The sequence below is a fragment of the Mytilus californianus genome, unplaced genomic scaffold (genome assembly GCF_021869535.1).
Source record: "Mytilus californianus isolate M0D057914Y unplaced genomic scaffold, xbMytCali1.0.p SCAF_4, whole genome shotgun sequence".
NCBI lineage: Eukaryota > Metazoa > Mollusca > Bivalvia > Mytilida > Mytilidae > Mytilus > Mytilus californianus.
In genome coordinates, this window is record NW_026262690.1 from 97,982,297 (window position 1) to 98,004,764 (window position 22,468).

Sequence of the window (22,468 nt, forward strand, 5' to 3'; positions counted from 1 at the left end):
AACTCATTTTACTCTAAAATTGTTTGTCAATTAACCGACAGATACAGTCTGTCCAACCTGAAACGATTCTGACTTTTGGTCCAAAGAAGCACAGGTACAAGAAGAGATTTGTTAATATATGTATATATACTGAATACATTATATGGTGTACTAAAACCTTTGCACCTTTTGTTTGCGGTATATCATCTTTTCCGCAAGCTTATTGTTTTCTGTTTAGTATTAAATTTATAATGAAGATCCATTTATTACATCGGTGATCCGTTTATTTGGCAATCGCCAATGGCAGACAGCAGGGTTTAAGGACATTTGTTGTTCGACCTGTTAGTCAAATGCGTTTTGGTAAAATATACTGTTTATACGACGGCAAAAAAATTTTGCGGTCGTATATTGGTATGATGTCGGCGTCATCGTCCGAAGACACATTGGTTTTCGCACTCTAACTTTAGTTAAAGTGAATGGATCTCTATGAAATTTTACCATAAGGTTCAATACCACAAAAGGAAGGTGGGGATTGATTTTGGGGGTTATGGTACCAACAGTTAAGGAATTAGGGGCAAAAAATTAGCATTTTTGTAACTTCCAGACATAACTTGTGCGTTAGTGTATGGATCTCTCTGACATTGTACCACAAGGTTCCATATCACAAAGAGAATGCTGGGATTGATTTTGGGGGTAATTGCTTCCAAATTTTAGGAATTAGGGGCCAAAAAGGGGCAAAAAACAAGCATTTTTCTAGTTTCCAGACAATAACTTGTGTGTAAGTGTATGGATCTTTATGAAATTGTAATACAAGGTTCCATATCACAAAGGGAAAGCTGGAATTGACTTTGGGGGTAATTGCCCAAAACGTTTAGGAATAAGGGGCCAAAAACAAGCATTTTTATACGACCGCAAAAAAATTTTTGTGGTCGTAGATTGGTATGACGTTGGCGTCGTCGTCGTCGTCGTCGTCGTTGTCCGAAGACTCATTAGTTTTCGCACTCTGACTTTAGTTTAAGTGAATGGATCTCTATGAAATTTAACCATAAGGTTCAATACCACAAAAGGAAGGTGGGGATTGATTTTGGGGGTTATGGTACCAACAGTTAAGGAATTAGGGGCCAAAAAGGGGCCAAAAATAAGCATTTTTGTAACTTCCAGACATAACTTGTGTGTAAGTGTATGGCTCTCTCTGACATTGTACCACAAGGTTCCATATCACAAAGGGAATGCTGGGATTGATTTTGGGGGTAATTGCCTCCAAATTTTAAGAATTAGGGGCCAAAAAGGGGCAAAAAACAAGCATTTTTCTAGTTTCATGACAATAACTTGTGTGTAAGTGTATGGATCTCTCTGACATTGTATCACAAGGTTTCATATCACAAAGGGAATGCTGGGATTGATTTTGGGGGTAATTGTCTCCAAATTTTAGGAATTAGGGGCAAAAAAGGGGCAAAAAACAAGCATTTTTCTAGTTTCATGACAATAACTTGTGTGTAAGTGTATGGATCTTTATGAAATTGTACTACAAAGTTCCATATCACAAAGGGAAAGCTGAAATTGAGTTTGGGGGTAATTGTCAAAAGGTTTTGGAATAAGGGGCCAAAAAGGGGCCAAAAATAAGCATTTTTCTAGTTTCCAGACAATAACTTGTGTTCAGGTGTATGGATCTCTCTTGTACTGCAAGGTACCATACCACAAAGGGAAGGCTGGGATTGATTTTGGGGGTAATTCCCTTAAAATTTTAGGAATTAGGGGCCATAAAAGGGCAAAAAAACAAGCATTTTTCTAGTTTCATGACAATAACTTGTGTGTAAGTGTATGGATCTTTATGAAATTGTACTGCAAGGTACCATACCACAAAGGGAAGGCTGGGATTGATTTTGGGGGTAATTCCCTCAAAATTTTAGGAATTTGGGGCCAAAAAGGGGCAAAAAAACAAGCATTTTTCTAGTTTCCAGACAATAACTTGTGGTCAAGTGTATGGATCTCTCTGAAATTGTACTGCAAGGTACCATACCACAAAGGCAAGGCTGGGATTGAGTTTGGGGGTGATGAATCTTAAGGGGGTTCAATAAATTTTGGGGGGGGATTTTTTTTTCCTTATTTTTCTTTAAAATTTTCCATTTTAAATTGGTTATTTCTGATTTATATATAAAAGCAAATAATAATGATATGGTTTGAATAGGTAAATTAAATTTTTTTAAGTTCTTAGACCACTTTCATTCTGTGTCAGAAACCTATGCTGTGTCAAATATTTAATTACAATCCAAATTCAGTGCTGTATCAAGCTTGAATGTTGTGTCCATACTTGCCCCAACTGTTCAGGGTTCGACCTCTGCGGTCGTATCAAGCTGCGCCCCAGCGGAGCATTTTATTCTAGTTTCCAGACAATAACTTGTGTTCAAGTGTATGGATCTTTCTGAAATTGTACTGCAAGGTACCATACCACAAAGGGAAGGCTGGGATGGATTTTGGGGGTAATTCCCTTAAAATGTTAGGAAAAAGGGGCCAAAAAGGGGCACAAAACAAGCATTTTTCTAGTTTTAGGACAATAACTTGTGTGTAAGTGTATGGATCTTTATGAAATTGTACTGCAAGGTTCCATATCACAAAGGGAAAGCTGGGTTTGAGTTTGGGGGTAATTGCCCTAAACGTTTAGGAATTTGGGGCCAAAAAGGGGCCAAAAAACAAGCATTTTTCTAGTTTCCAGACAATAACTTGTGTTCAAGTGTATGGATCTCTCTGAAATTGTACTGCAAGGTACCATACCACAAAGGCAAGGCTGGGATTGAGTTTGGGGGTGATGAATCATAAGGGGGTTCAAAAAATTTGGGGGGGGGATTTTTTTTTCCTTTTTTTTCTTTAAAATTTTCCATTTTAAATTGGTTATTTCTGATTTATATATAAAAGCAAATAATAATGATATGGTTTGAATAGGTAAATTAAATTTTTTTAAGTTCTTAGACCACTTTCATTCTGTGTCAGAAACCTATGCTGTGTCAAATATTGGACCATCATCCAAACATCTGTGATGTGATGGATGAAGGTCATTATATGAGGAAGCCAAGGGCTTCCGAGGGTTAATAGTGAACCTTTTATTATGTGCCAGCCACACGCCTATTTTACAGTTGAGTGATATTTTGTATGTCCAGGTAGTATATAAGGACAGGTGACCTGAGTAGTATCCTCTTTTATTTTGAGGCAAACAGTAAAATCTCCAGTGTAAATGGGTAGTAACACGACCAGTATTTGCATTTATATCAAACCTCATCGGGAATGGGTTTTCACTAGGGAGGGTACTATTAACCCTCGGAAGCCCTTGGCTTCCTCATATAATGACCTTCATCCATCACATCACAGATGTTTGGATGATGGTCCATTATATATCATGACCCGGGCTTGACTCGGGTTAATAGTGAACTCTTTACAGCCAAAAATGCAAATACCAACAAGAACAACAAGAACATCAATCACCATAACCAAACAATTGGTCTCTCATACTTTAACAAGTATATATGTATGAGCCTAAATCATATCAAAATATTTAACTGCAGATAAAAAGAAAATTCATCTGTCTCCATACATGTATATCACTTGTACGAAAGAGAATACACAATCACCAATATGTCTATCTACTATCTTTTTATTCCATGTGTTAGATGTTTCTGTTTTCATACCAAAATCATAAACAGTCTTTATTACTACCAAATATAAAACATCCTCTAGTAGAAAACCTAACTACCACTCTACATAATATGTACATGTAGTAGATCATAAATTATCACATTTTGTCTCCATAACATTACTCCAAAACTACCCAGAATTGCAATGACTATCATGAAATAATAGAATATTTCTTTGTTTTGTGGAATAAAGACATAAGCTTCATAATAACTTTTATTATGTTCAAAAACAAAAATCTGTTACAATCTTCAGAAAACAATTAATACTCTATAAAGTCCACTTTAAAATGCCTCTCACATGTAACAAATATAACAAAATAACACTGTTGTTTTCTCATTATTCTTAAATTATCACATTTTCTCTATGCTTCTTCTCAAACGTTCTCGAAATTTAATGCTATTGACTAAAACTGTTCGATTCAACTCCAAATGTCAGCAAACTCCTGTTGCAAAAAACCAAATGGAATGTCCAAAAACCATTCATCTCGCAGAAATGCTAGATACATCATAACATGTACGTAGAAAAACCATAGCTGATCCTCCTGGTCCACCATACAGTTCCTGTAAACCACTAGCTATAAATAAGAATTAAATACTGTTTCAGTATATGATGGCAATGGAGTTTCAATATCTTTAAAATAAAACTTTTGAAAAGTGTAAGCTGACCTCCAGTTAGCAGTTTTTATACGACCGCAAAAATTGAAAATTTTTTGGTCGTATATTGGTATGACGTTGGCGTCGTCGTCGTCGTCGTCGTCGTCTGGCGTCGTCCGGCGTCGTCCGAAGACACATTGGTTTTCGCACTCTAACTTTAGTTTAAGTGAATGGATCTCCATGAAATTTTACCATAAGGTTCAATACCACGAAAGGAAGGTTGGGATTGATTTTGGGGGTTATGGTACCAACAGTTAAGGAATTAGGGGCCAAAAAGGGGCCAAAAATAAGCATTTTTGTAATTCCAGACAATTACTTGTGTGTAAGTGTATGGATCTCTCTGACATTGTACCACAAGGTTCCATATCACAAAGGGAAGGCTGTAATTGATTTTGGGGGTAATTGCCTCAAAATTTTAGGAATTAGGGGCCAAAAAAGGGGCAAAAAACAAGCATTTTTCTAGTTTCATGACAATAACTTGTGTGTAAGTGTTTGGATATTTCTGAAATTGTACTACAAGGTTCCATATCACAAAGGGAAAGCTGGAATTGAGTTTGGGGGTAATTGCCTGAAACGTTTAGGAATTGGGGGCCAAAAAGGGGCCAAAAATAAGCATTTTTCTAGTTTCCAGACAATAACTTGTGTTCAAGTGTATGGATCTCTCTGAAATTGTACTGCAAGGTACCATACCACAAAGGGAAGGCTGTGATTGAGTTTGGGGGTGATGAATCATAAGGGGGTTCACAAAATTTGGGGGGGGGATTTTTTTTCTTTTCTTTTTTTTTCTTTTTTTCCTTTTTTTTTTCTTTTAAAATTTTCCATTTTAAGTTGGTTATTTCTGATTAATATTTAAAAGCAAATAATAATGATATCGTAGGAGTTACACACCAAACAGGATGTGTAAATTATTATATAATAAGTATTGTGCAATAGCAAGAAATTTTCAATTGCACAGTATTGCACAATTGCAAGAAATCTTCAATTGCACAGTATTGCGCAATAGCAAGAAATCTTCAATTGCACAGTATTGCGCAATAGCAAGAAATGTCCAATAGCACAATATTGCGCAATAGCAAGAAATTGTCAATTGTACAGTATTGCACAATAGCAAGAAATATTCAATTGCACAGTATTGTGCAAAAGAAGATACTTCGTATAAATTGCTTATTTCTTGATCAATTTCAATGGGGTTTTATTCTTGAATTCTTGGGGTTCTTTAATATGCTGAATCTAACCGTGTATTAAGTTTTTGGATTTTGGGCCCCGTTTTTAAATTGGTCTACATTAAGGTCAAAAGGGTCCAAAATTAAACTTAGTTTGATTTTAACAAAAATTGAATTATTGGGGTTCTTTGATATGCCGAATCTAACCGTGTATTTAGATTCTTGATTATGGGCCCAGTTTTCAAGTTGGTCCAAATCGGGGTCCAAAATTAAACTTTGTTTGATTTCAACAAAAATTGAATATATGGGGTTCTTTGATATGCTGAATCTAACCATGTATTTAGATTTTTGATTTTTGGGCCCCGTTATCAACTTTGTCCACATTGAGGTCAAAAGGGTCCAAAATTAAACTTTGTTTGATTTCATCAAAAATTGAATTCTTGGGGTTCTTTGATATGCTGAATCTAACCATGTATTTAGATTTTTTATTTGTGGACCCGCTATCAAATTGGTTCATATTGAGGTCAAAAGGGTCCAAAATTAAACTTTGTTTGATTTCATCAAAAATTGAATTATTGGGGATCTTTGATATGCCAAATCTAACCGTGTATTTAGATTTTTGATTTTGGGTCCCGTTTTTAAATTGGTCTACGTTAAGGTCCAAAGGGTCCAAAATTAAACTTAGTTTGATTTTAACAAAAATTGAATTCTTGGGGTTCTTTGATATGCTGAATCTAAACATGTGTTTAGAATTTTGATTATGGGCCCAGTTTTCAAGTTGGTCCAAGTTGGGGTCCAAAATTAAACTTTGTTTGATTTCAACAAAAATTGAATATATGGGGTTCTTTGATATGCTGAATCTAAACATGTATTTAGATTTTAGATTTTTGGCCCAGTTTTCAAGTTGGTCCAAATTGGGGTCCAAAATTAAACTTTGTTTGATTTCAACAAAAATTGAATATATGGGGTTCTTTGATATGCTGAATCTTACCATGTATTTAGATTTTTTATTTGTGGGCCCGCTATCAAATTGGTTCATATTGAGGTCAAAAGGGTCCAAAATTAAACTTTGTTTGATTTCATCAAAAATTGAATTATTGGGGTTCTTTGATATGCCAAATCTAACCGTGTATTTAGATTTTTAATTTTGGGTCCCGTTTTTTAAATTGGTCTACATTAAGGTCCAAAGGGTCCAAAATTAAACTTAGTTTGATTTTAACAAAAATTGAATTCTTGGGGTACTTCGATATGCTGAATCTAAACTTGTGTTTAGATTTTTGATTATGGGACCAGTTTTCAAGTTTGTCCAAGTTGGGGTCCAAAATTAAACTTTGTTTGATTTCAACAAAAATTGAATATATGGGGTTCTTTGATATGCTGAATCTAACCATGTATTTTGATTTTGGATATTGGACCATAATAGGTAAATTAAAAAAATTGAAGTTCTTAGACCACATTCTTTCTGTGTCAGAAACCTATGCTGTGTCAAATATTTAATCACAATCCAAATTCAGAGCTGTATCAAGCTTGAATGTTGTGTCCATACTTGCCCCAACTGTTCAGGGTTCGACCTCTGCGGTCGTATCAAGCTGCGCCCAGCGAAGCATTTTATTAATATATCATTCAGTGAAATTCCAGCTTGTTTAGCAGCTGAAGTTGAAGCACTACGATATGAGTGTGCCTTAAATTTGTTTATATCAATTCCTGCATTACCTAACACTATTTTCAACCAACGAGCAATAGTTGAAGTTGTAACACGTTTGAATGTTCTAAAAGAAATGAATAAATTTTTACTTTTTCGAACATCCTTTGTCCGTAAAATATAATGTTTAATACATCTAACAGGACAAATATCCTGTTTTTGATATTTATGTATGATAACATCCAAATTAGATTTGTTTGGTTTAGTTGTTTTTAGTAAAACTGGTATCTTAAAAATCAAAGAATTGTCTGTTACAGATACAAATCTCAGATCTAAATTAACAAGTGTTTGTGATCTTTGAGCTGATGACAATGCAAATAAAGCAATGCATTTCAGAGTTAACATTTTTAGAGGTAAATTCTCATTTGGATATAATTGTGATAAGTACTTCAAAACTGTACCAACATTCCATGTAAATGTATATCTAGGTAAAGACGGCCTTAAATTAAAAATGCCTTTCATAAATCTAGTTATGTGTTTATCTTTTGCTAATTCAGCCATACCCATTAATGTCAGAGTCTGACAAATAGCTGATTTATGAGAATTAATACAGCTGTAAGATTTTTTGTTTTCATACAAAAAAGATAGATAATTCAAAATTTGTATCACAGATGGAGAAGTGGAATTAATTTGTTCTTTACTACACCACAAAATCCACTTCCTCCAAGCATATTCATACTGTTTATTGGTTGAATCTCTCCATGATTCGGAGAGAATTCTAACAGCTCTTTTTGAAAAGCCTTTATCAATGAGATATCGCCGGATACAATACAAGCGATAAGGAATAATCTTCGTTTGTTCATTGAATGTCTTTGACCATTGTGAGCCAAAGTTAATAGATCTGACCAATTTGGTAATTTTAGTGGAGTAGAAATTAATAATTCTAATAATTTTGGAAACCATGTTTGTGTGGTCCAAACAGGAGCTATAATTAATGCCTTCCTTACCTTGTCCTCTTCTATTTTCTGTAGGACTCTTGGCAACTGACTGAAAGGAGCAAAAATATATGGTAATAAATTACTCCAAGAGAGAGAAAATGCATCTGAAGCATAAGCTTCTGGATCAGGAAACCAACTAACATACTTTGGCAGTTGTTTGTTTAAACGAGACGCAAACAAATCAATCTCTGGGTTAAATAAACTTAAAGTCACTTTTTCAAAAACTGAACTATTTAGTTTCCACTCTGAAGAATCATTAAATTGTCTAGATAAATTATCTGGTTGTATATTTTGTTTTCCTGGGATATGTACCGCAGATATAAATACTTTTCTTTCAGTACTCCAAAACCAAATTTCTTTTGCAAGTTTTAAAAGTGATAATATTGATCCCCCTTGATTATTGATGTATGCAACTGCTACTGCGCTGTCTGTTCTAACACAAATATGACAATCTTTAACAGATCTACAAAGAGCCTGCAATGCCAAAATTATTGCTTTTAATTCTAACACATTAATATGATTCTGACATTCATCTATATTCCATCTACCTTGGGTACAATCTTTCTCAAATACTGCACCCCAACCTATCAACGACGCATCAGTTTGTAAATAAACTTTTGGAGGCTCTTGTCGAATTGGACAACCATTTTCTTTTTTAATATTTTGAATCCACCATAAAATCTCATTTTTACTCTCCACCGACAAAGACATATGAGCATTAAAATTTTTAAAAGATTTTTGTAAAGCTTTTGTTTTGTCAATGTCCAAATATCTATGCTGTAAATGTGCAAGTGTAATTGCATGATAAGATGAAGAATATAACCCAATTAATTGGGCAACCGTACGAATTTGTGTAATCTTCCTTTCAAACACTTTGTATGAAATTTCTATAATTTTTTGTATTTTATCTTCTGGTAAAAATACCTTGAACAAAACTGAATCAATAATGAATCCCAGAAACATTGTTCTTTGTGAAGGTATAAAATTTGATTTCTCTATATTTATTGAAAAACCTAGTGATTCTATTAAATCATTTACAAAATGTGTGTTTCTTTTTGCTTGTTCGAAACAAAATGCTTGTAATAGGGAATCATCAATATAAAAGAAAGAACTAATGCCTAACTGTCTCACATGTGAAAATACCACTTTCATGATTTTTGTAAATATTCTTGGAGCCGAAGCTATTCCGAATGGGAGACATTCAAAATTATATAATTTGTTATTCCACATAAATTTCAAATACTTTTTACTGTCTTCGTGTATCGCTACAGACCAATATGCCTCGGACAAATCCAGGCTTGTAAAAAATGCATTTCTAGAGATGCTTTTCAAAATAACTTCAAGAGTTTCTTTTTTAAAATGATAATACTGAATATAACTGTTTAATTTTTTCAGGTTAATAACTGGTCTAAATGTTCCATTTTTCTTTTTTACAAGAAAGAGATTTGAAATAAATTCACCTTTCTCATGGTGTGAAATTTTAATTGCTCCCTTTTTTAACATATCAGATACCTCTGTATCAACTAGTCTTTCCTCATTTTTATTAAATTTTATAGGTCTTGGAATTATTTTCTGAACTGGTATCTCATCAAATTCTATTTTGTAACCAGTAATTGTTTCTAATACCCAACTATCTGATGTTAATTTTTTCCAATTTCTAATATGATATTTTAATTTACCAATGTTTAAGCCAACTTTTTCAACATGTTTACATGTAATACCAACCTTCAATTTTTTCTTCTGTATTGAGAATTCATCATGGGTTGCCTGTATGACCCTCTTGGGTAGCGGCTCTGCCCTCTGAAATTGCCTCTTGGGTTTGACATACCAAACCGGTACCCTCGCCGATAGGATCGGCCTCTGTAGTTTTTTGAACTGAAAGTTTTGTTTATCTTTTGTGCATCATTAATCTCCCGAAGTCTTTTACTAATATCATCTCCAAAGAGTTTTTCACCCACGACCTCATTTCTGTTACACAATTGATGGAATTTACGTTCAATATGAGGCTTCAAATTCATTCTCCTTTTAATAGATAGCTCAAAATGCAAATTACAGTGTATAGAAATAGCTCTTGAAATTAACTCTCTCATTGTCTTAATACAAGGATTTTTCCCTCGTAATAATTCCGCCACCTTAATCAAAGGGACCATGCCTGCCCCTGTTAGCTTTTGAATATTCTGAGAAATCAAATCCTCAGTCTTAGCTCTACGGGCTAAAAATTGCCAAATTTCTGGGTTGACAGGTGGTGGTACTAAAGCTTTACAATTGCTAGGTATCTTGCTATCCTTAGTCAAAGATGTAACATCCGACTTTTTCTTACAAATTTTTTCTATGACTGATGCTATCGAAGGGCTGACCTCAGAATCAAACCGTTCATCGTCCTCAAAAATTTTTGGCATTTCATAATCAAACTCCTCGTCTTCACTTTCAACGACAAGTTGTGTGGGATCAACATTACTCTCATGTTCAGACAAATCATCAGTTTCAAACAAATTGAAAACATTTTGGTCATTTTCGACCTCATTAATGTCATTATCTTCAAGTTCCTGTATAAAACTATGGGAGTCACTACTTGGACCTGCAGTACCACTACTATTGACATTTATTGCAGACACAATATTACTAGATAAGTCAGCAAATAATTGTTTCAGTAACTCATTTTGCTCGGCTTGAGCTTGTTTACTTTTAGAAGTTTTTCTGGGAGCCTTTGGCTTACTACAGCTAGCGGACGGTTCGTCCTGCGTAATTTGAATACTTCTTTTCAAAGGTGCTTTGCCTTTCTTATTTTTGCCTGGACCTTTTCCAGGTCCTTTTTCTGTAGGCACAACCACTGTTTTCTTATTAGTTTTTACGTTTGTACTCACAGTTTGTGAAATAGAATCTATATCCGGTTTATCTAAAACCTGAATGCACTCCGGTGTATTTGAAGCGTGATTCACACTTATATTTTCAGAAAACCCGGAGAAACTTGCGTCAAACTCATCCTCGGAAGCAAAAAGCTTCATAATCTCCTCATAGTTTCTTTCATCTTCAGATTCTGAAGAAGATGGTCTACGAGACCTTGCCATTTGAAAATCTATAGTATAGACACGTGTATCGATCAAACAGGGTCTGCTTGATACGTACTTAAATGCGTGCGGCCTTGAAATAAAAGAGGATACTACTCAGGTCACCTGGCCTTATATACTACCTGGACATACAAAAAAATCACTCAACTGTAAAATAGGCGTGTGGCTGGCACATAATAAAAGGTTCACTATTAACCCGAGTCAAGCCCGGGTTATGATATATAATTAATTACAATCCAAATTCAGTGCTGTATCAAGCTTGAATGTTGTGTCCATACTTGCCCCAACTGTTCAGGGTTCGACCTCTGCGGTCGTATCAAGCTGCGCCCCAGCGAGCATTTCATTCTTGTTTCCAGACAATAACTTGTGTTCAAGTGTATGGATCTCTCTGAAATTGTACTGCAAGGTACCATACCACAAAGGGAAGGCTGGGATGGATATTGGGGGTAATTGCCTCAAAACATTAGGAAAAAGGGGCCAAAAAGGGGCACAAAACAAGCATTTTTCTAGTTTCAGGACAATAAATTTGAGTTTGGGGGTAATTGCCCTAACGTTTAGGAATTTGGGGCCAAAAAACAAGCATTTTTCTAGTTTCCAGACAATAACTTGTGTTCAAGTGTATGGATCTCTCTGAAATTGTACTGCAAGGTACCATACCACAAAGGGAAGGCTGGGATTGAGTTTGGGGGTGATGAATCATAAGGGGGTTCAACAAATTTCGAAGTGGATTTTTTTTTCCTTTTTTTTTTCTTTAAAATTTTCCATTTTAAATAAGTTATTTCTGATTTATATATAAAAGCAAATAATAATGATATGGTTTGAATAGGTAAATTAAAAATTTTGAAGTTCTTAGACCACATTCATTCTGTGTCAGAAACCTATGCTGTGTCAAATATTTAATTACAATCCAAATTCAGTGCTGTATCAAGCTTGAATGTTGTGTCCATACTTGCCCCAACTGTTCAGGGTTCGACCTCTGCTGTCGTATCAAGCTGCGCCCAGCGGAGCATTTTATTCACTTTTTTGGTCTTTTGTTTGTGCTGTATTTAGACCCCTCTAACAAGAAATTTGTTTTGCATGGACACATATAAAAATTGCAATTTTTATCCAACGCAATCATAGGTTTGAAAGTTGTTTTCAATTTAGACGTCACTATTCATTATATATATACAAATATTTAAAAAATCTCGCTTGTACCTGTTCAAAGAATTTGAGCAAAATGCTTCAACTTCGTATTTTTTGTCGAGCCTGCGACTTTTGTCGCAGAAAGCTCCACATAGGGATAGTGATCCGGCGGCAGCTTTAGCTAACTTCTTAAAAGCTTGATATTTCAGAAGGTAGAAGACCTGGATGCTTCATACTTTGTATATAGATGCCTTATGATATGAAGTTTCCGTCTGTCATATGTCCATTGTCCATGACCTCATTTTCATGGTTCAGTGACTACTTGAAAAAAAAGTTATATTTGGTAAGTGCATACCTTGCAAGGTCCTCATGCCTGTCAGACAGTTTTCAATTGACCTCGACCTCATTTCATGGATCAGTAAACAAGGTTAAGTTTTCGTGGTCAAGTCTATATCTCAGATACTATAAGCAATAGGTCTACTATATTTGGTGTATGTAATGATTGTAAGGTGTACATGCATGTCCAACTGGCAGGTGTGATCTGACCTTGACCGTGTTTTCATGGTTCATTGCTCAATGTTAAGTTTTTATACGACCGCAAAAAAATTTTGCGGTCGTATATTGGTATGATGTTGGCTTCGTTGTAGTCATCGTTGTCATTTCCGGCGTCGTCGTTGTCGTCCGAAGACACATTGGTTTTCGCACTCTAAATTTAGTTTAAGTGAATGGATTTTTTGTAACTTCCAGACATTACTTGTGTGTTAGTGTATGGATCTCTCTGACATTGTACCACAAGGTTCCATATCACAAAGGGAATGCTGGAATTGAGTTTGGGGGTAATTGCCTCCAAATTTTAGAAATTAGGGGCCAAAAAGGGGCAAAAAACAAGCATTTTTCTAGTTTCATGACAATAACTTGTGTGTAAGTGTATGGATCTCTCTGACATTGTACCACAAGGTTCCATATCACAAAGGGAAGGCTGGAATTGATTTTGGGGGTAATTGCCTCAAAATTTTAGGAATTAGAGGCCAAAAAAGGGGCAAAAAAAAAAGCATTTTTCTATTTTCATGACAATAACTTGTGTGTAAGTGTTTGGATATTTCTGAAATTGTACTACAAGGTTCCATATCACAAAGGGAAAGCTGGAATTGAGATTGGGGGTAATTGCCCGAAACGTTTAGGAATTGGGGGCCAAAAATTAGCATTTTTCTATTTTCCAGACAATAACTTGTGTTCAAGTGTATGGATCCCTCTGAAATTGTACTGCAAGGTACCGTACCACAAAGGGAAGGCTGGGATTGATGATGGGGGTAATTGCCTCAATATTTTAGGAATTAGGGGACAAAAAGGGGCAAAAAACAAGCATTTTTCTAGTTTCATGACAATAACTTGTGTGTAAGTGTATGGATCTTTATGAAATTGTACTACAAGGTTCCATATCACAAAGGGAAAGCTGAAATTGAGTTTGGGGGTAATTGCCCAAAACGTTTAGGAATTTGGGGCCAAAAAGGGGCCAAAAAACAAGCATTTTTCTAGTTTCCAGTCAATAACTTGTGTTCAAGTGTATGGATCTCTCTGAAATTGTACTGCAAGGTACCATACCACAAAGCGAAGGCCGGGATTGAGTTTGGGGGTGATGAATCATAAGGGGGTTCAAAAAAATGGGGGGGGGGGGGGATTTTTTTTTTTTCCTTTTTTTTCTTTTTTTCCTTTTTTTTTTCTTTTAAAATTTTCCATTTTAAGTTGGTTATTTCTGATTTATATTTAAAAGCAAATAATAATGATATGGTAGGAGATACACACCAAACAGGATGTGTAAATTATTATATAATAAGTATTGTGCAATAGCAAGAAATTTTCAATTGCACAGTATTGCACAATAGCAAGAAATCTTCAATTGCACAGTATTGTGCAATAGCAAGAAATCTTCAATTGCACAGTATTGCGCAATAGCAAGAAATATCCAGTAGCACAATATTGCGCAATAGCAAGAAATTGTCAATTGTACAGTATTGCGCAATAGCAAGAAATATTCAATTGCACAGTATTGTGCAAAAGAAGATACTTCGTATAAATTGCTTATTTCTTGACCAATTTCAATGGGGTTTTATTCTTGAATTCTTGGGGTTCTTTAATATGCTGAATCTAACAGTGTATTAAGTTTTTGGATTTTGGGCCCCTTTTTTAAATTGGTCCACATTGAGGTCCAAAGGGTCCAAAATCAAACTTTGTTTGATTTCATCAAAAATTGAATTATTGGGGTTCTTTGATATGCCGAATCTAACCGTGTATTTAGATTCTAAATTTTTGGTTCCGTTTTCAAATTGGTCTACATTAAGGTCCAAAGGGTTCAAAATTAAACTTAGTTTGATTTTAACAAAAATTGAATTCTTAGGGTTCTTTGATATGCTGAATCTAAACATGTATTTAGATTTTTGATTATGGGCCCAGTTTTCAAGTTGGTCCAAATCGGGGTCCAAATTAAACTTTGTTTGATTTCAACAAAAATTGAATATATTGGGTTCTTTGATATGCTGAATCTAACCATGTATTTAAATTTTTGATTTTTTGGGCCCCATTATCAACTTTGTCCACATTGAGGTCAAAAGGGTCCAAAATTAAACTTTGTTTGATTTCATCAAAAATTGAATTCTTGGAGTTCTTTGATATCCTGAATCTAACCATGTATTTAGATTTTGGATATTGGACTATAATAGTTGAATGTCCAATTTAAAATTTTTAAGTTCTTAGACCACATTCATTCTGAGTCAGAAACCTATGCTGTGTCAAATATTTAATCACAATCCAAATTCAGAGCTGTATCAAGCTTGAATGTTGTGTCCATACTTGCCCCAACTGTTCAGGGTTCGAACTCTGCGGTCGTATCAAGCTGCGCCCTGCGGAGCATTTTATTGTGTTTTGGTATGTTATTCTAATATTGTATGCAATAGATCAACTATATTTGGTGTATGGAAATATTTTAGGATGTACATGTCAGTCTGGCAGGTTTTATTTGACCTTGACCTCATTTTCATGGTTCATTGGTCAATATAAAATTTCCATGGTTTGGTCTATTTCTTTTATACTATAAGCAATAGGTCATCTATATTCTGTGTATGGAATTATTGTTTTAAAGGAATACTTGTATTTCCGGCTTGGTTTATCTGACTTTGACCTCATTTTCTTGGATCATAAATGTTAATGTGATACTAGTAGTAAAACTTTATATTTAGGACTATCAGTATCAACATAAAATCAATGGTCAGTATAGTAGGCAAGACATTTCAGTGTATGCTCTCTTGTTTCATTTTTATACGACCACAAAAAATTTTTTGCATCGTATAATGTTATGGTGTCATCATCGTGGTCGTCCGAAGCCACATTTGGTTTCTGGACAATAACTTTAGTTTAAGTGAATGGATCTCTACGAAATTTTACCAGAAGGTTCAATACCACAAAAGGAAGGTTGGGATTGATTTTGGGGGCTATGGTACGAGCAGTTTAGGAATTAGGGGCCAAAAACAAGCATTTTTGTAGTTTCCAAACAATAACTTGAGTGTTAGTGTATAAATCTCTCAGAAATTGTACCACAAGGTTCCATATCACAAAGGTAAGGCTGGGATTGAGTTTGGGGGGTAATTGCCCCAACTGTTCAGAAATTAGGGGCAAAAAATGGACCAAAAATATGCATTTTTCTAGTTTCCAGACAGTCATTTGTTTTTAAGTGGATGGATCTCTCTAAAATTGAACTACAAGGTTTCAATTTTTTTGGGGGGTTCATATTTTTTTCTTCAAAATTTTTTCAATTTCAAATGATTGCACAGTATTGCGCAATAGCAAGAAATCTTCAATTGCACAGTATTGCGCAATAGCACAGTATTAGGCAATAACAAGAAATCTTCAATTGCACAGTATTGCGCAATAGCAAGAAATCTTCAATTGCACAGTATTGCGCAATAGTAACAAATCTTCAATTGCACAGTAATGTGCAATAGCACAGTATTGCACAATAGCACAGTATTGAGCAATAGCACAGTATTAACAATAGCAAGAAATCTTCAATTGCACTGTATTGGGCAATATCAAGAAATCTTGAATTGCACAGTATTGCGCAATAGCAAGAAATCTTCAATTGCACAGTATTGCACAATAGCAAGAAATCTCCAATTGCACAGTATTGCACAATAGCAAGAAATCTCCAATTGCACAGTATTGCACAATAGCACAGTATTGCACAATAGCACAGTATTGGGCAATAGCAAGAAATCTTCAATTGCGCAATAGCAAGAAATCTTCAATTATACAGTATTGCGCAATAGCAAGAAATTTTGAATTGGCCAGTATTGCGCAATAGCACAGTATTGCACAATAGCAAGAAATCTTCAATTGCAGAGTATTAAGCAATAGCACAGGATTGCACAATAGCAACAGTATTGCATAATAGCAAGAAATCTTAAATTGCACAGTATTGCGCAATAGCAAGAAATCTTAAAATTGAAAATAAATACAAATCTTTTAACCAATTTCAATGGGATTAATTTAAACTCTTTCATTTTTGGGGGTTCTAACCTTGTATTACTTTTTTGGATATTGGGCCTCATTTTTAAATTGGTCTACATTGAGGTCAAAAAGGGTCCAAAATTAAACTTTGTTTGATTTCATCAAAAACTGAATTATTGCGGCTGTATAATATATGATATGCTGAATCTTATTGTGCAATTAGATTTTTTATCTTGGGCCCTGTTTTCAAATTAGTCCATATTAAGGTTTGAAGGGTCCAAAATTAAACTTGATTTCAACTAAAATTTAATTTTTGGTGTTTTTTTATATGCTGAATCTAACCATGTTGTTAGATTTTGGATATCAGACCATTCTAGGTAAATTAAATGTCCCATTTCAAATTTGTAAGATCTTTGACCACATTTATTTTTTTGTCAGAAACCTATGTTATGTCAAAAATTTGATCACAATCCAAATTCAGACAGTATCAAGCTTGAATATTGTGTCCAAACTTGCCCCAACTGTTCAGGGTTAGACCTCTGCGGTCGTATCAGACTGCGCTCAGCGAAGCATTTTTTTGCCTATTATCTTGAAAACTAATAGATACAGAGAAACTTTAAATTGCAAAAATGATCAGCAAGACAAGATCTACAAATAAGTCTGATGATAGAAATCATCGGTAGACTCCTTATTAGAGTTATTGCCCCATGATGACGATTTTTAACAATTATTTGCGTTTTTGCATTATATCTTAAAAATTATAATAGATAGATAGAAACTTAGATAAGCAAAAATGATCAGCAAGACAAGATCTACAATGAAGGCAATATGGAAGAAATCGTCTGACGATTCCTTATTGGAGTTGTTGCCCTTTAATGACGATTTTTACCATTTTTGTGCATTTTGCCTTGTATGATAAAAATTATGATAGATAAATAGACACTTTAAATCACAAAAATGATCAGCAAGGCAACAACCACTAACAAGTCAAATTTTGCTAATATAGTTAGTAGACTGTCACTCTTTATAGCAGTGATTGCCCTTAAAATGAGGATTTTTTTTTTACCCTCTATGTGTTTTGAGCAAAAATAAAGAAGATAGAGCATGCTGAGAGAAACTAAAATGACAAAATGATCAGCAATACCAGATCAACAAAACAGAGATTTTTGTCAAGAATTCTATTCTTGTCTACAATGTTGGTGAGTGTCCTTTGTGGAATATGCATAGACCAAGGTGAGCGACACAGGCTCTTTAGAACCTCTAGTTTTTAAACCAGGAATCACAGCATACATGAACTTGTAACGACTATTTCGCTGCATTATCATAATATCTTGTAAAAACGTTTAAATCGATATTTGGGATTCATTTCTATAAACTTGGACGCTGCGATATAGCCTTTTTGCGCTAAGGCAGCGTAAAGCAAACACCAATCAATCAATCAATATAAACTTGGAACCAAGGATTTGTACAAATCTTTGTTGGAATGATTCTAATGACTCTATATTGTAAATTAATCAAAAATAGATCACGTTTACTTTTGATTTTAAACGAAATGAAAATGGGAAGTGACAAGAGAATAATAAATTCAGCATGAATCCGGATTTGTCTACGGATTTATTCGTGTTTACCAAAAGGCAGGAAATTATCATTTTGATACGGCGGGGGCATTAAGTTTTACCCTTGTCCGTCTGTACGTACGTACGTACGTCCCAAAATTGGTTTCAGTTCTCTAACTTGAGTTTGCCTCAACCAAATGTTATGAAACTTATACACAATGCTAATTACCACAAAACACAGATCAAATTTGAATTTTGGTGACATCACTTTAACCGTTCTAGAGTTATGCCCCTTTATAAATGGAAAAATTGCAAAATTTTTAGTTTCCGTTCTCTAACAAGTTTGCCTCAACCAAATGTTATAAAACTTATACACAATGCTTATAACCACAAAACACAGATCAAGTTTAAATTTTGGTGGCGTCACTTTAACCGTTCTAGAGTAATGCCCCTTTATAAATGGAAAAATTGCAAAATTTTTATTTTCTTCTAAATTATCAAAGTAATTTTTATATGACCGCAAAAAAATTTTTAATTTAGTTAAACTTTAGTTTAAGTGAATGGATCTCTATGAATTTTTTTAAGAAGGTTCAATACCACAAAAGGAAGGTTGGGATTGATTTTGGGGATGATGGTCCTAACCGTTTAGGAATTAGGGGCCCAAAACAAGCATTTTTCTAGTTTCAGGATAATAACTTGTGTATAAGTATTTCGATTGCTCTGAAATTGTACCACAATGTTTAATACCACAAGTAGAAGGTTGGGATTCATTTAAAGGGGTTATGGAGGCCAACAGTTTAGGAATTAAGGGCCAAAAAGGGGCCAAAAACAAGCATTTTTCTAGTTTCCAGACAGGGTTGGCAAAAACCCGGGTTTTATGAGTATTGCCCAGCCCAGTGGGAAATACTGGGAAAACCAGGGTTTTACTGGCTAATACTGGGCAATACTGGGTAATATTAGATACTGGCCTGAATTTTAAAGAAGATTCAGTAATCAAACACAAATGCAATACATTTAAGATATTTATAAACATATTTTGGTTTATAAATAAGTTTACTTGTTTGAGAGTCATATAATACATACATGTACAAGTGTATACATTTGAGAAAGTAATATTCTAGCAACTCTGAGACAAGTGTACATGAAGACACATTAGACAAATATCAATGGAAAAAGCTTTTCTCAATAATTCTCCTAAAAATCTATAAAATCACCCTTTTGTCTGGATTAGTCAAAGTGTTAACATAAAGCCAAAAAAAATCATTTTTTTCAAATGTATATAACTAATATTAAGAATTAACAATTACATGTAAGAAAAATTACTTTGAAATAATTTATATGTACAAATGTACATAACTAATTAATAAGTTATTATTCAGATTAGAACACAGATATGTTTATATAACAATAATCAGCCTTTTCATTTCAAAAAATGTTAATGACAATACCCTGTAGGGTGTTTATTTAGCAATATGATTGCATATATAGCAATTTCATTTACAATTCACATAAACACTGCAATAAAATGCATTTTTTTCAAAGTTTGGATTATTGAAATAATGCTTGGAAATTAACAAGGTATCCTTAAATGTGCAAATCTTGTATTTTGCCTACATAGAATTTAAGTGGAGAAGAGAATGAAATTGAATTTTCAATCTTCTAGAAATGACTCAAAATGCACAAAAGCAATTCAAATCATATAACCAATTCTAAGTTCTTTGACTACAGTTATTCTGTGTCAGAAAACTTTTATGTGTCAAATATTTAATTACGATCCAAATTCAGACCTGTATCAAGTGCGAATATTGCGTCCACTTTTGGCCCAACTATTCAGGGTTGGACCTCTGCGGTCGTATCCAGCTGCGCTCGGCGAAGCAATTTATTAGTTTCTGTTCTCTACTAAAGTTAGCCTCAACCAAATGTTATGAGACTTACACACAATGCTTATTACCACAAAACTCAGATCAAATTTGGGTACCGTCACTTTTACCGTTCTTCAGTTACAATGTATGTCCCTTTATAACTATATGCTATGCAAGCGGGGGCATCATCTGTGTCCACATGTGGACACTATCCACATTTTTATACGACCGCAAAAATTTTGCGGTCGTATATTGGTATGACGTTGGCGTCGTCTTCGTCGTCCGAAGACACATTGGTTTTCGCACTCTAACTTTAGTTTAAGTGAATGGATCTCTATGAAATTTTACCATAAGGTTCAATACCACAAAAGGAAGGTTGGGATCGATTTTGGGGGTTATGGTACAAACAGTTAAAGATAAAGGGGCCAAAAATTAGCATTTTTGTAACTTCCAGACATAACTTGTGTGTTAGTGTATGGATCTCTCTGACATTGTACCACAAGGTTCCATATCACAAAGGGAATGCTGGGATTGATTTTGAGGGTAATTGCCTCCAAATTTTAGGAATGAGGGGCCAAAAAAGGGGCAAAAAACAAGCATTTTTCTAGTTTCATGACAATAACTTGTGTGTAAGTGTATGGATCTTTCTGAAATTGTACTACAAGGTTCCATATCACAAAGGGAAAGCTGGAATTGAGTTTGGGGGTAATTGCCCAAAACCTTTAGGAATAAGGGGCTAAAATAAGCATTTTTTCTAGTTTTCAGACAATAATTTGTGTGTAAGTGTATGGATCTTTCTGAAATTGTACTACAAGGTTTCATATCACAAAGGGAAAGCTGGAATTGAGTTTGGGGGTAATTGCCCAAAATGTTTAGGAATAAGGGGCCAAAAGGGGTAAAAAATAAGCATTTTTCTAGTTTCCAGACAATAACTTGTGTTCAAGTGTATGGATCTCTCTGACATTGTTCCACAAGGTTCCATATCACAAAGGGAATGCTGGGATTGATTTTGAGGGTAATTGCCTCCAAATTTTAGGAATAAGGGGCCAAAAAAGGGGCAAAAAACAAGCATTTTTCTAGTTTCATGACAATAACTTGTGTGTAAGTGTATGGATCTTTCTGAAATTGTACTACAAGGTTCCATATCACAAAGGGAAAGCTGGAATTGAGTTTGGGGGTAATTGCCCAAAACGTTTAGGAATAAGGGGCTAAAATAAGCATTTTTCTAGTTTTCAGACAATAATTTGTGTGTAAGTGTATGGATCTTTCTGAAATTGTACTACAAGGTTTCATATCACAAAGGGAAAGCTGGAATTGAGTTTGGGGGTAATTGCCCAAAATGTTTAGGAATAAGGGGCCAAAAGGGGTCAAAAATAAGCATTTTTCTAGTTTCCAGACAATAACTTGTGTTCAAGTGTATGGATCTCTCTGAAATTGTACTGCGAGGTACCATACCACAAAGGGAAGGCTGGGATTGATTTTGGGGGTAATTGCCTTAAAATTTTAGGAATTAGGGGCAAAAAAACAAGCATTTTTCTAGTTTCAGGACAATAACTTGTGTGTAAGTGTATGGATCTTTATGAAATTGTACTACAAGGTACCATACCACAAAGGGAAGGCTGGGATTGAGTTTGGTTGTGATGAATCATAAGGGGGTTCAAAAAATTTGGGGGGGGATTATTTTTTTCCTTTTTTTCTTTAAAATTTTCCATTTTAGATTGGTTATTTCTGATTTATATATAAAAGCAAATACTAATGATATGGTTTGAATAGGTAAATTAAAAAATTTTAAGTTCTTAGACCACATTCATTCTGTGTCAGAAACCTTTGCTGTGTCAAATATTTAATCACAATCCAAATTCAGTGCTGTATCAAGCTTGAATGTTGTGTCCATACTTGCCCCAACTGTTCAGGGTTCGACCTCTACGGTCGTATCAAGCTGCGCCCCATCGGAGCACTTTATTTGTTTTTATTTCTAATATTATTATAGATATATATAAACTGTAAGCAGCAATAATGTTCAGGAAAGTAAGATCTACAAAAAAGTTAATATGACCAAAATTGTCAATTGACCCCTTAAGGAGTTATTGCCCTTTAAATACAATTTTACACAATTTGTTCATCAAGTTTGCTAACATTTAAAAATCTTCTCCTCTGAAATACAGGTGAGCGATTCAGGCTCTTGAGAGCCTCTTGTTAATAAATGGGGGTTATGGCCTAAACTGTTTAGGAAAA

At 34.5% G+C, this 22,468-nt stretch overlaps 2 protein-coding genes and 1 long non-coding RNA gene across 5 annotated transcripts in view; 2 read left to right on the forward strand and 1 right to left on the reverse strand.

The window, feature by feature from the left end:
* Positions 1-22,468, forward strand: part of LOC127698984 (26S proteasome non-ATPase regulatory subunit 8-like) — a 135,017-nt gene that overhangs the window by 45,024 nt on the left and 67,525 nt on the right. The window lies entirely within an intron of this gene.
* Positions 976-21,882, forward strand: LOC127699005 (uncharacterized). 2 transcript variants are annotated; one of them, XR_007980988.1, is made up of 3 exons: positions 976-1,350; positions 13,112-13,746; positions 21,049-21,882. It is a non-coding gene; the product is annotated as an uncharacterized LOC127699005 (long non-coding RNA). The 2 variants fall into 2 exon arrangements; XR_007980989.1 differs by lacking the exon at positions 976-1,350 and adding an exon at positions 4,206-5,000 and having other exon boundaries at positions 13,586-13,746.
* LOC127698962 (uncharacterized) lies at positions 3,867-11,419 on the reverse strand. Of its 2 annotated transcripts, XM_052202744.1 has the most exons (3): positions 9,848-11,419; positions 8,132-8,171; positions 3,867-4,240 (listed from the first exon to the last, which is right to left on the reverse strand). In XM_052202744.1, exon 1 carries the CDS (start codon positions 11,188-11,190, stop codon positions 9,850-9,852), a length of 1,341 nt encoding a protein of 446 aa, XP_052058704.1. In that variant the 5' UTR covers positions 11,191-11,419; the 3' UTR covers positions 3,867-4,240; positions 8,132-8,171; positions 9,848-9,849. The 2 variants fall into 2 exon arrangements, with proteins under 2 accessions (XP_052058704.1, XP_052058703.1); XM_052202743.1 differs by lacking the exon at positions 9,848-11,419 and having other exon boundaries at positions 8,132-9,468.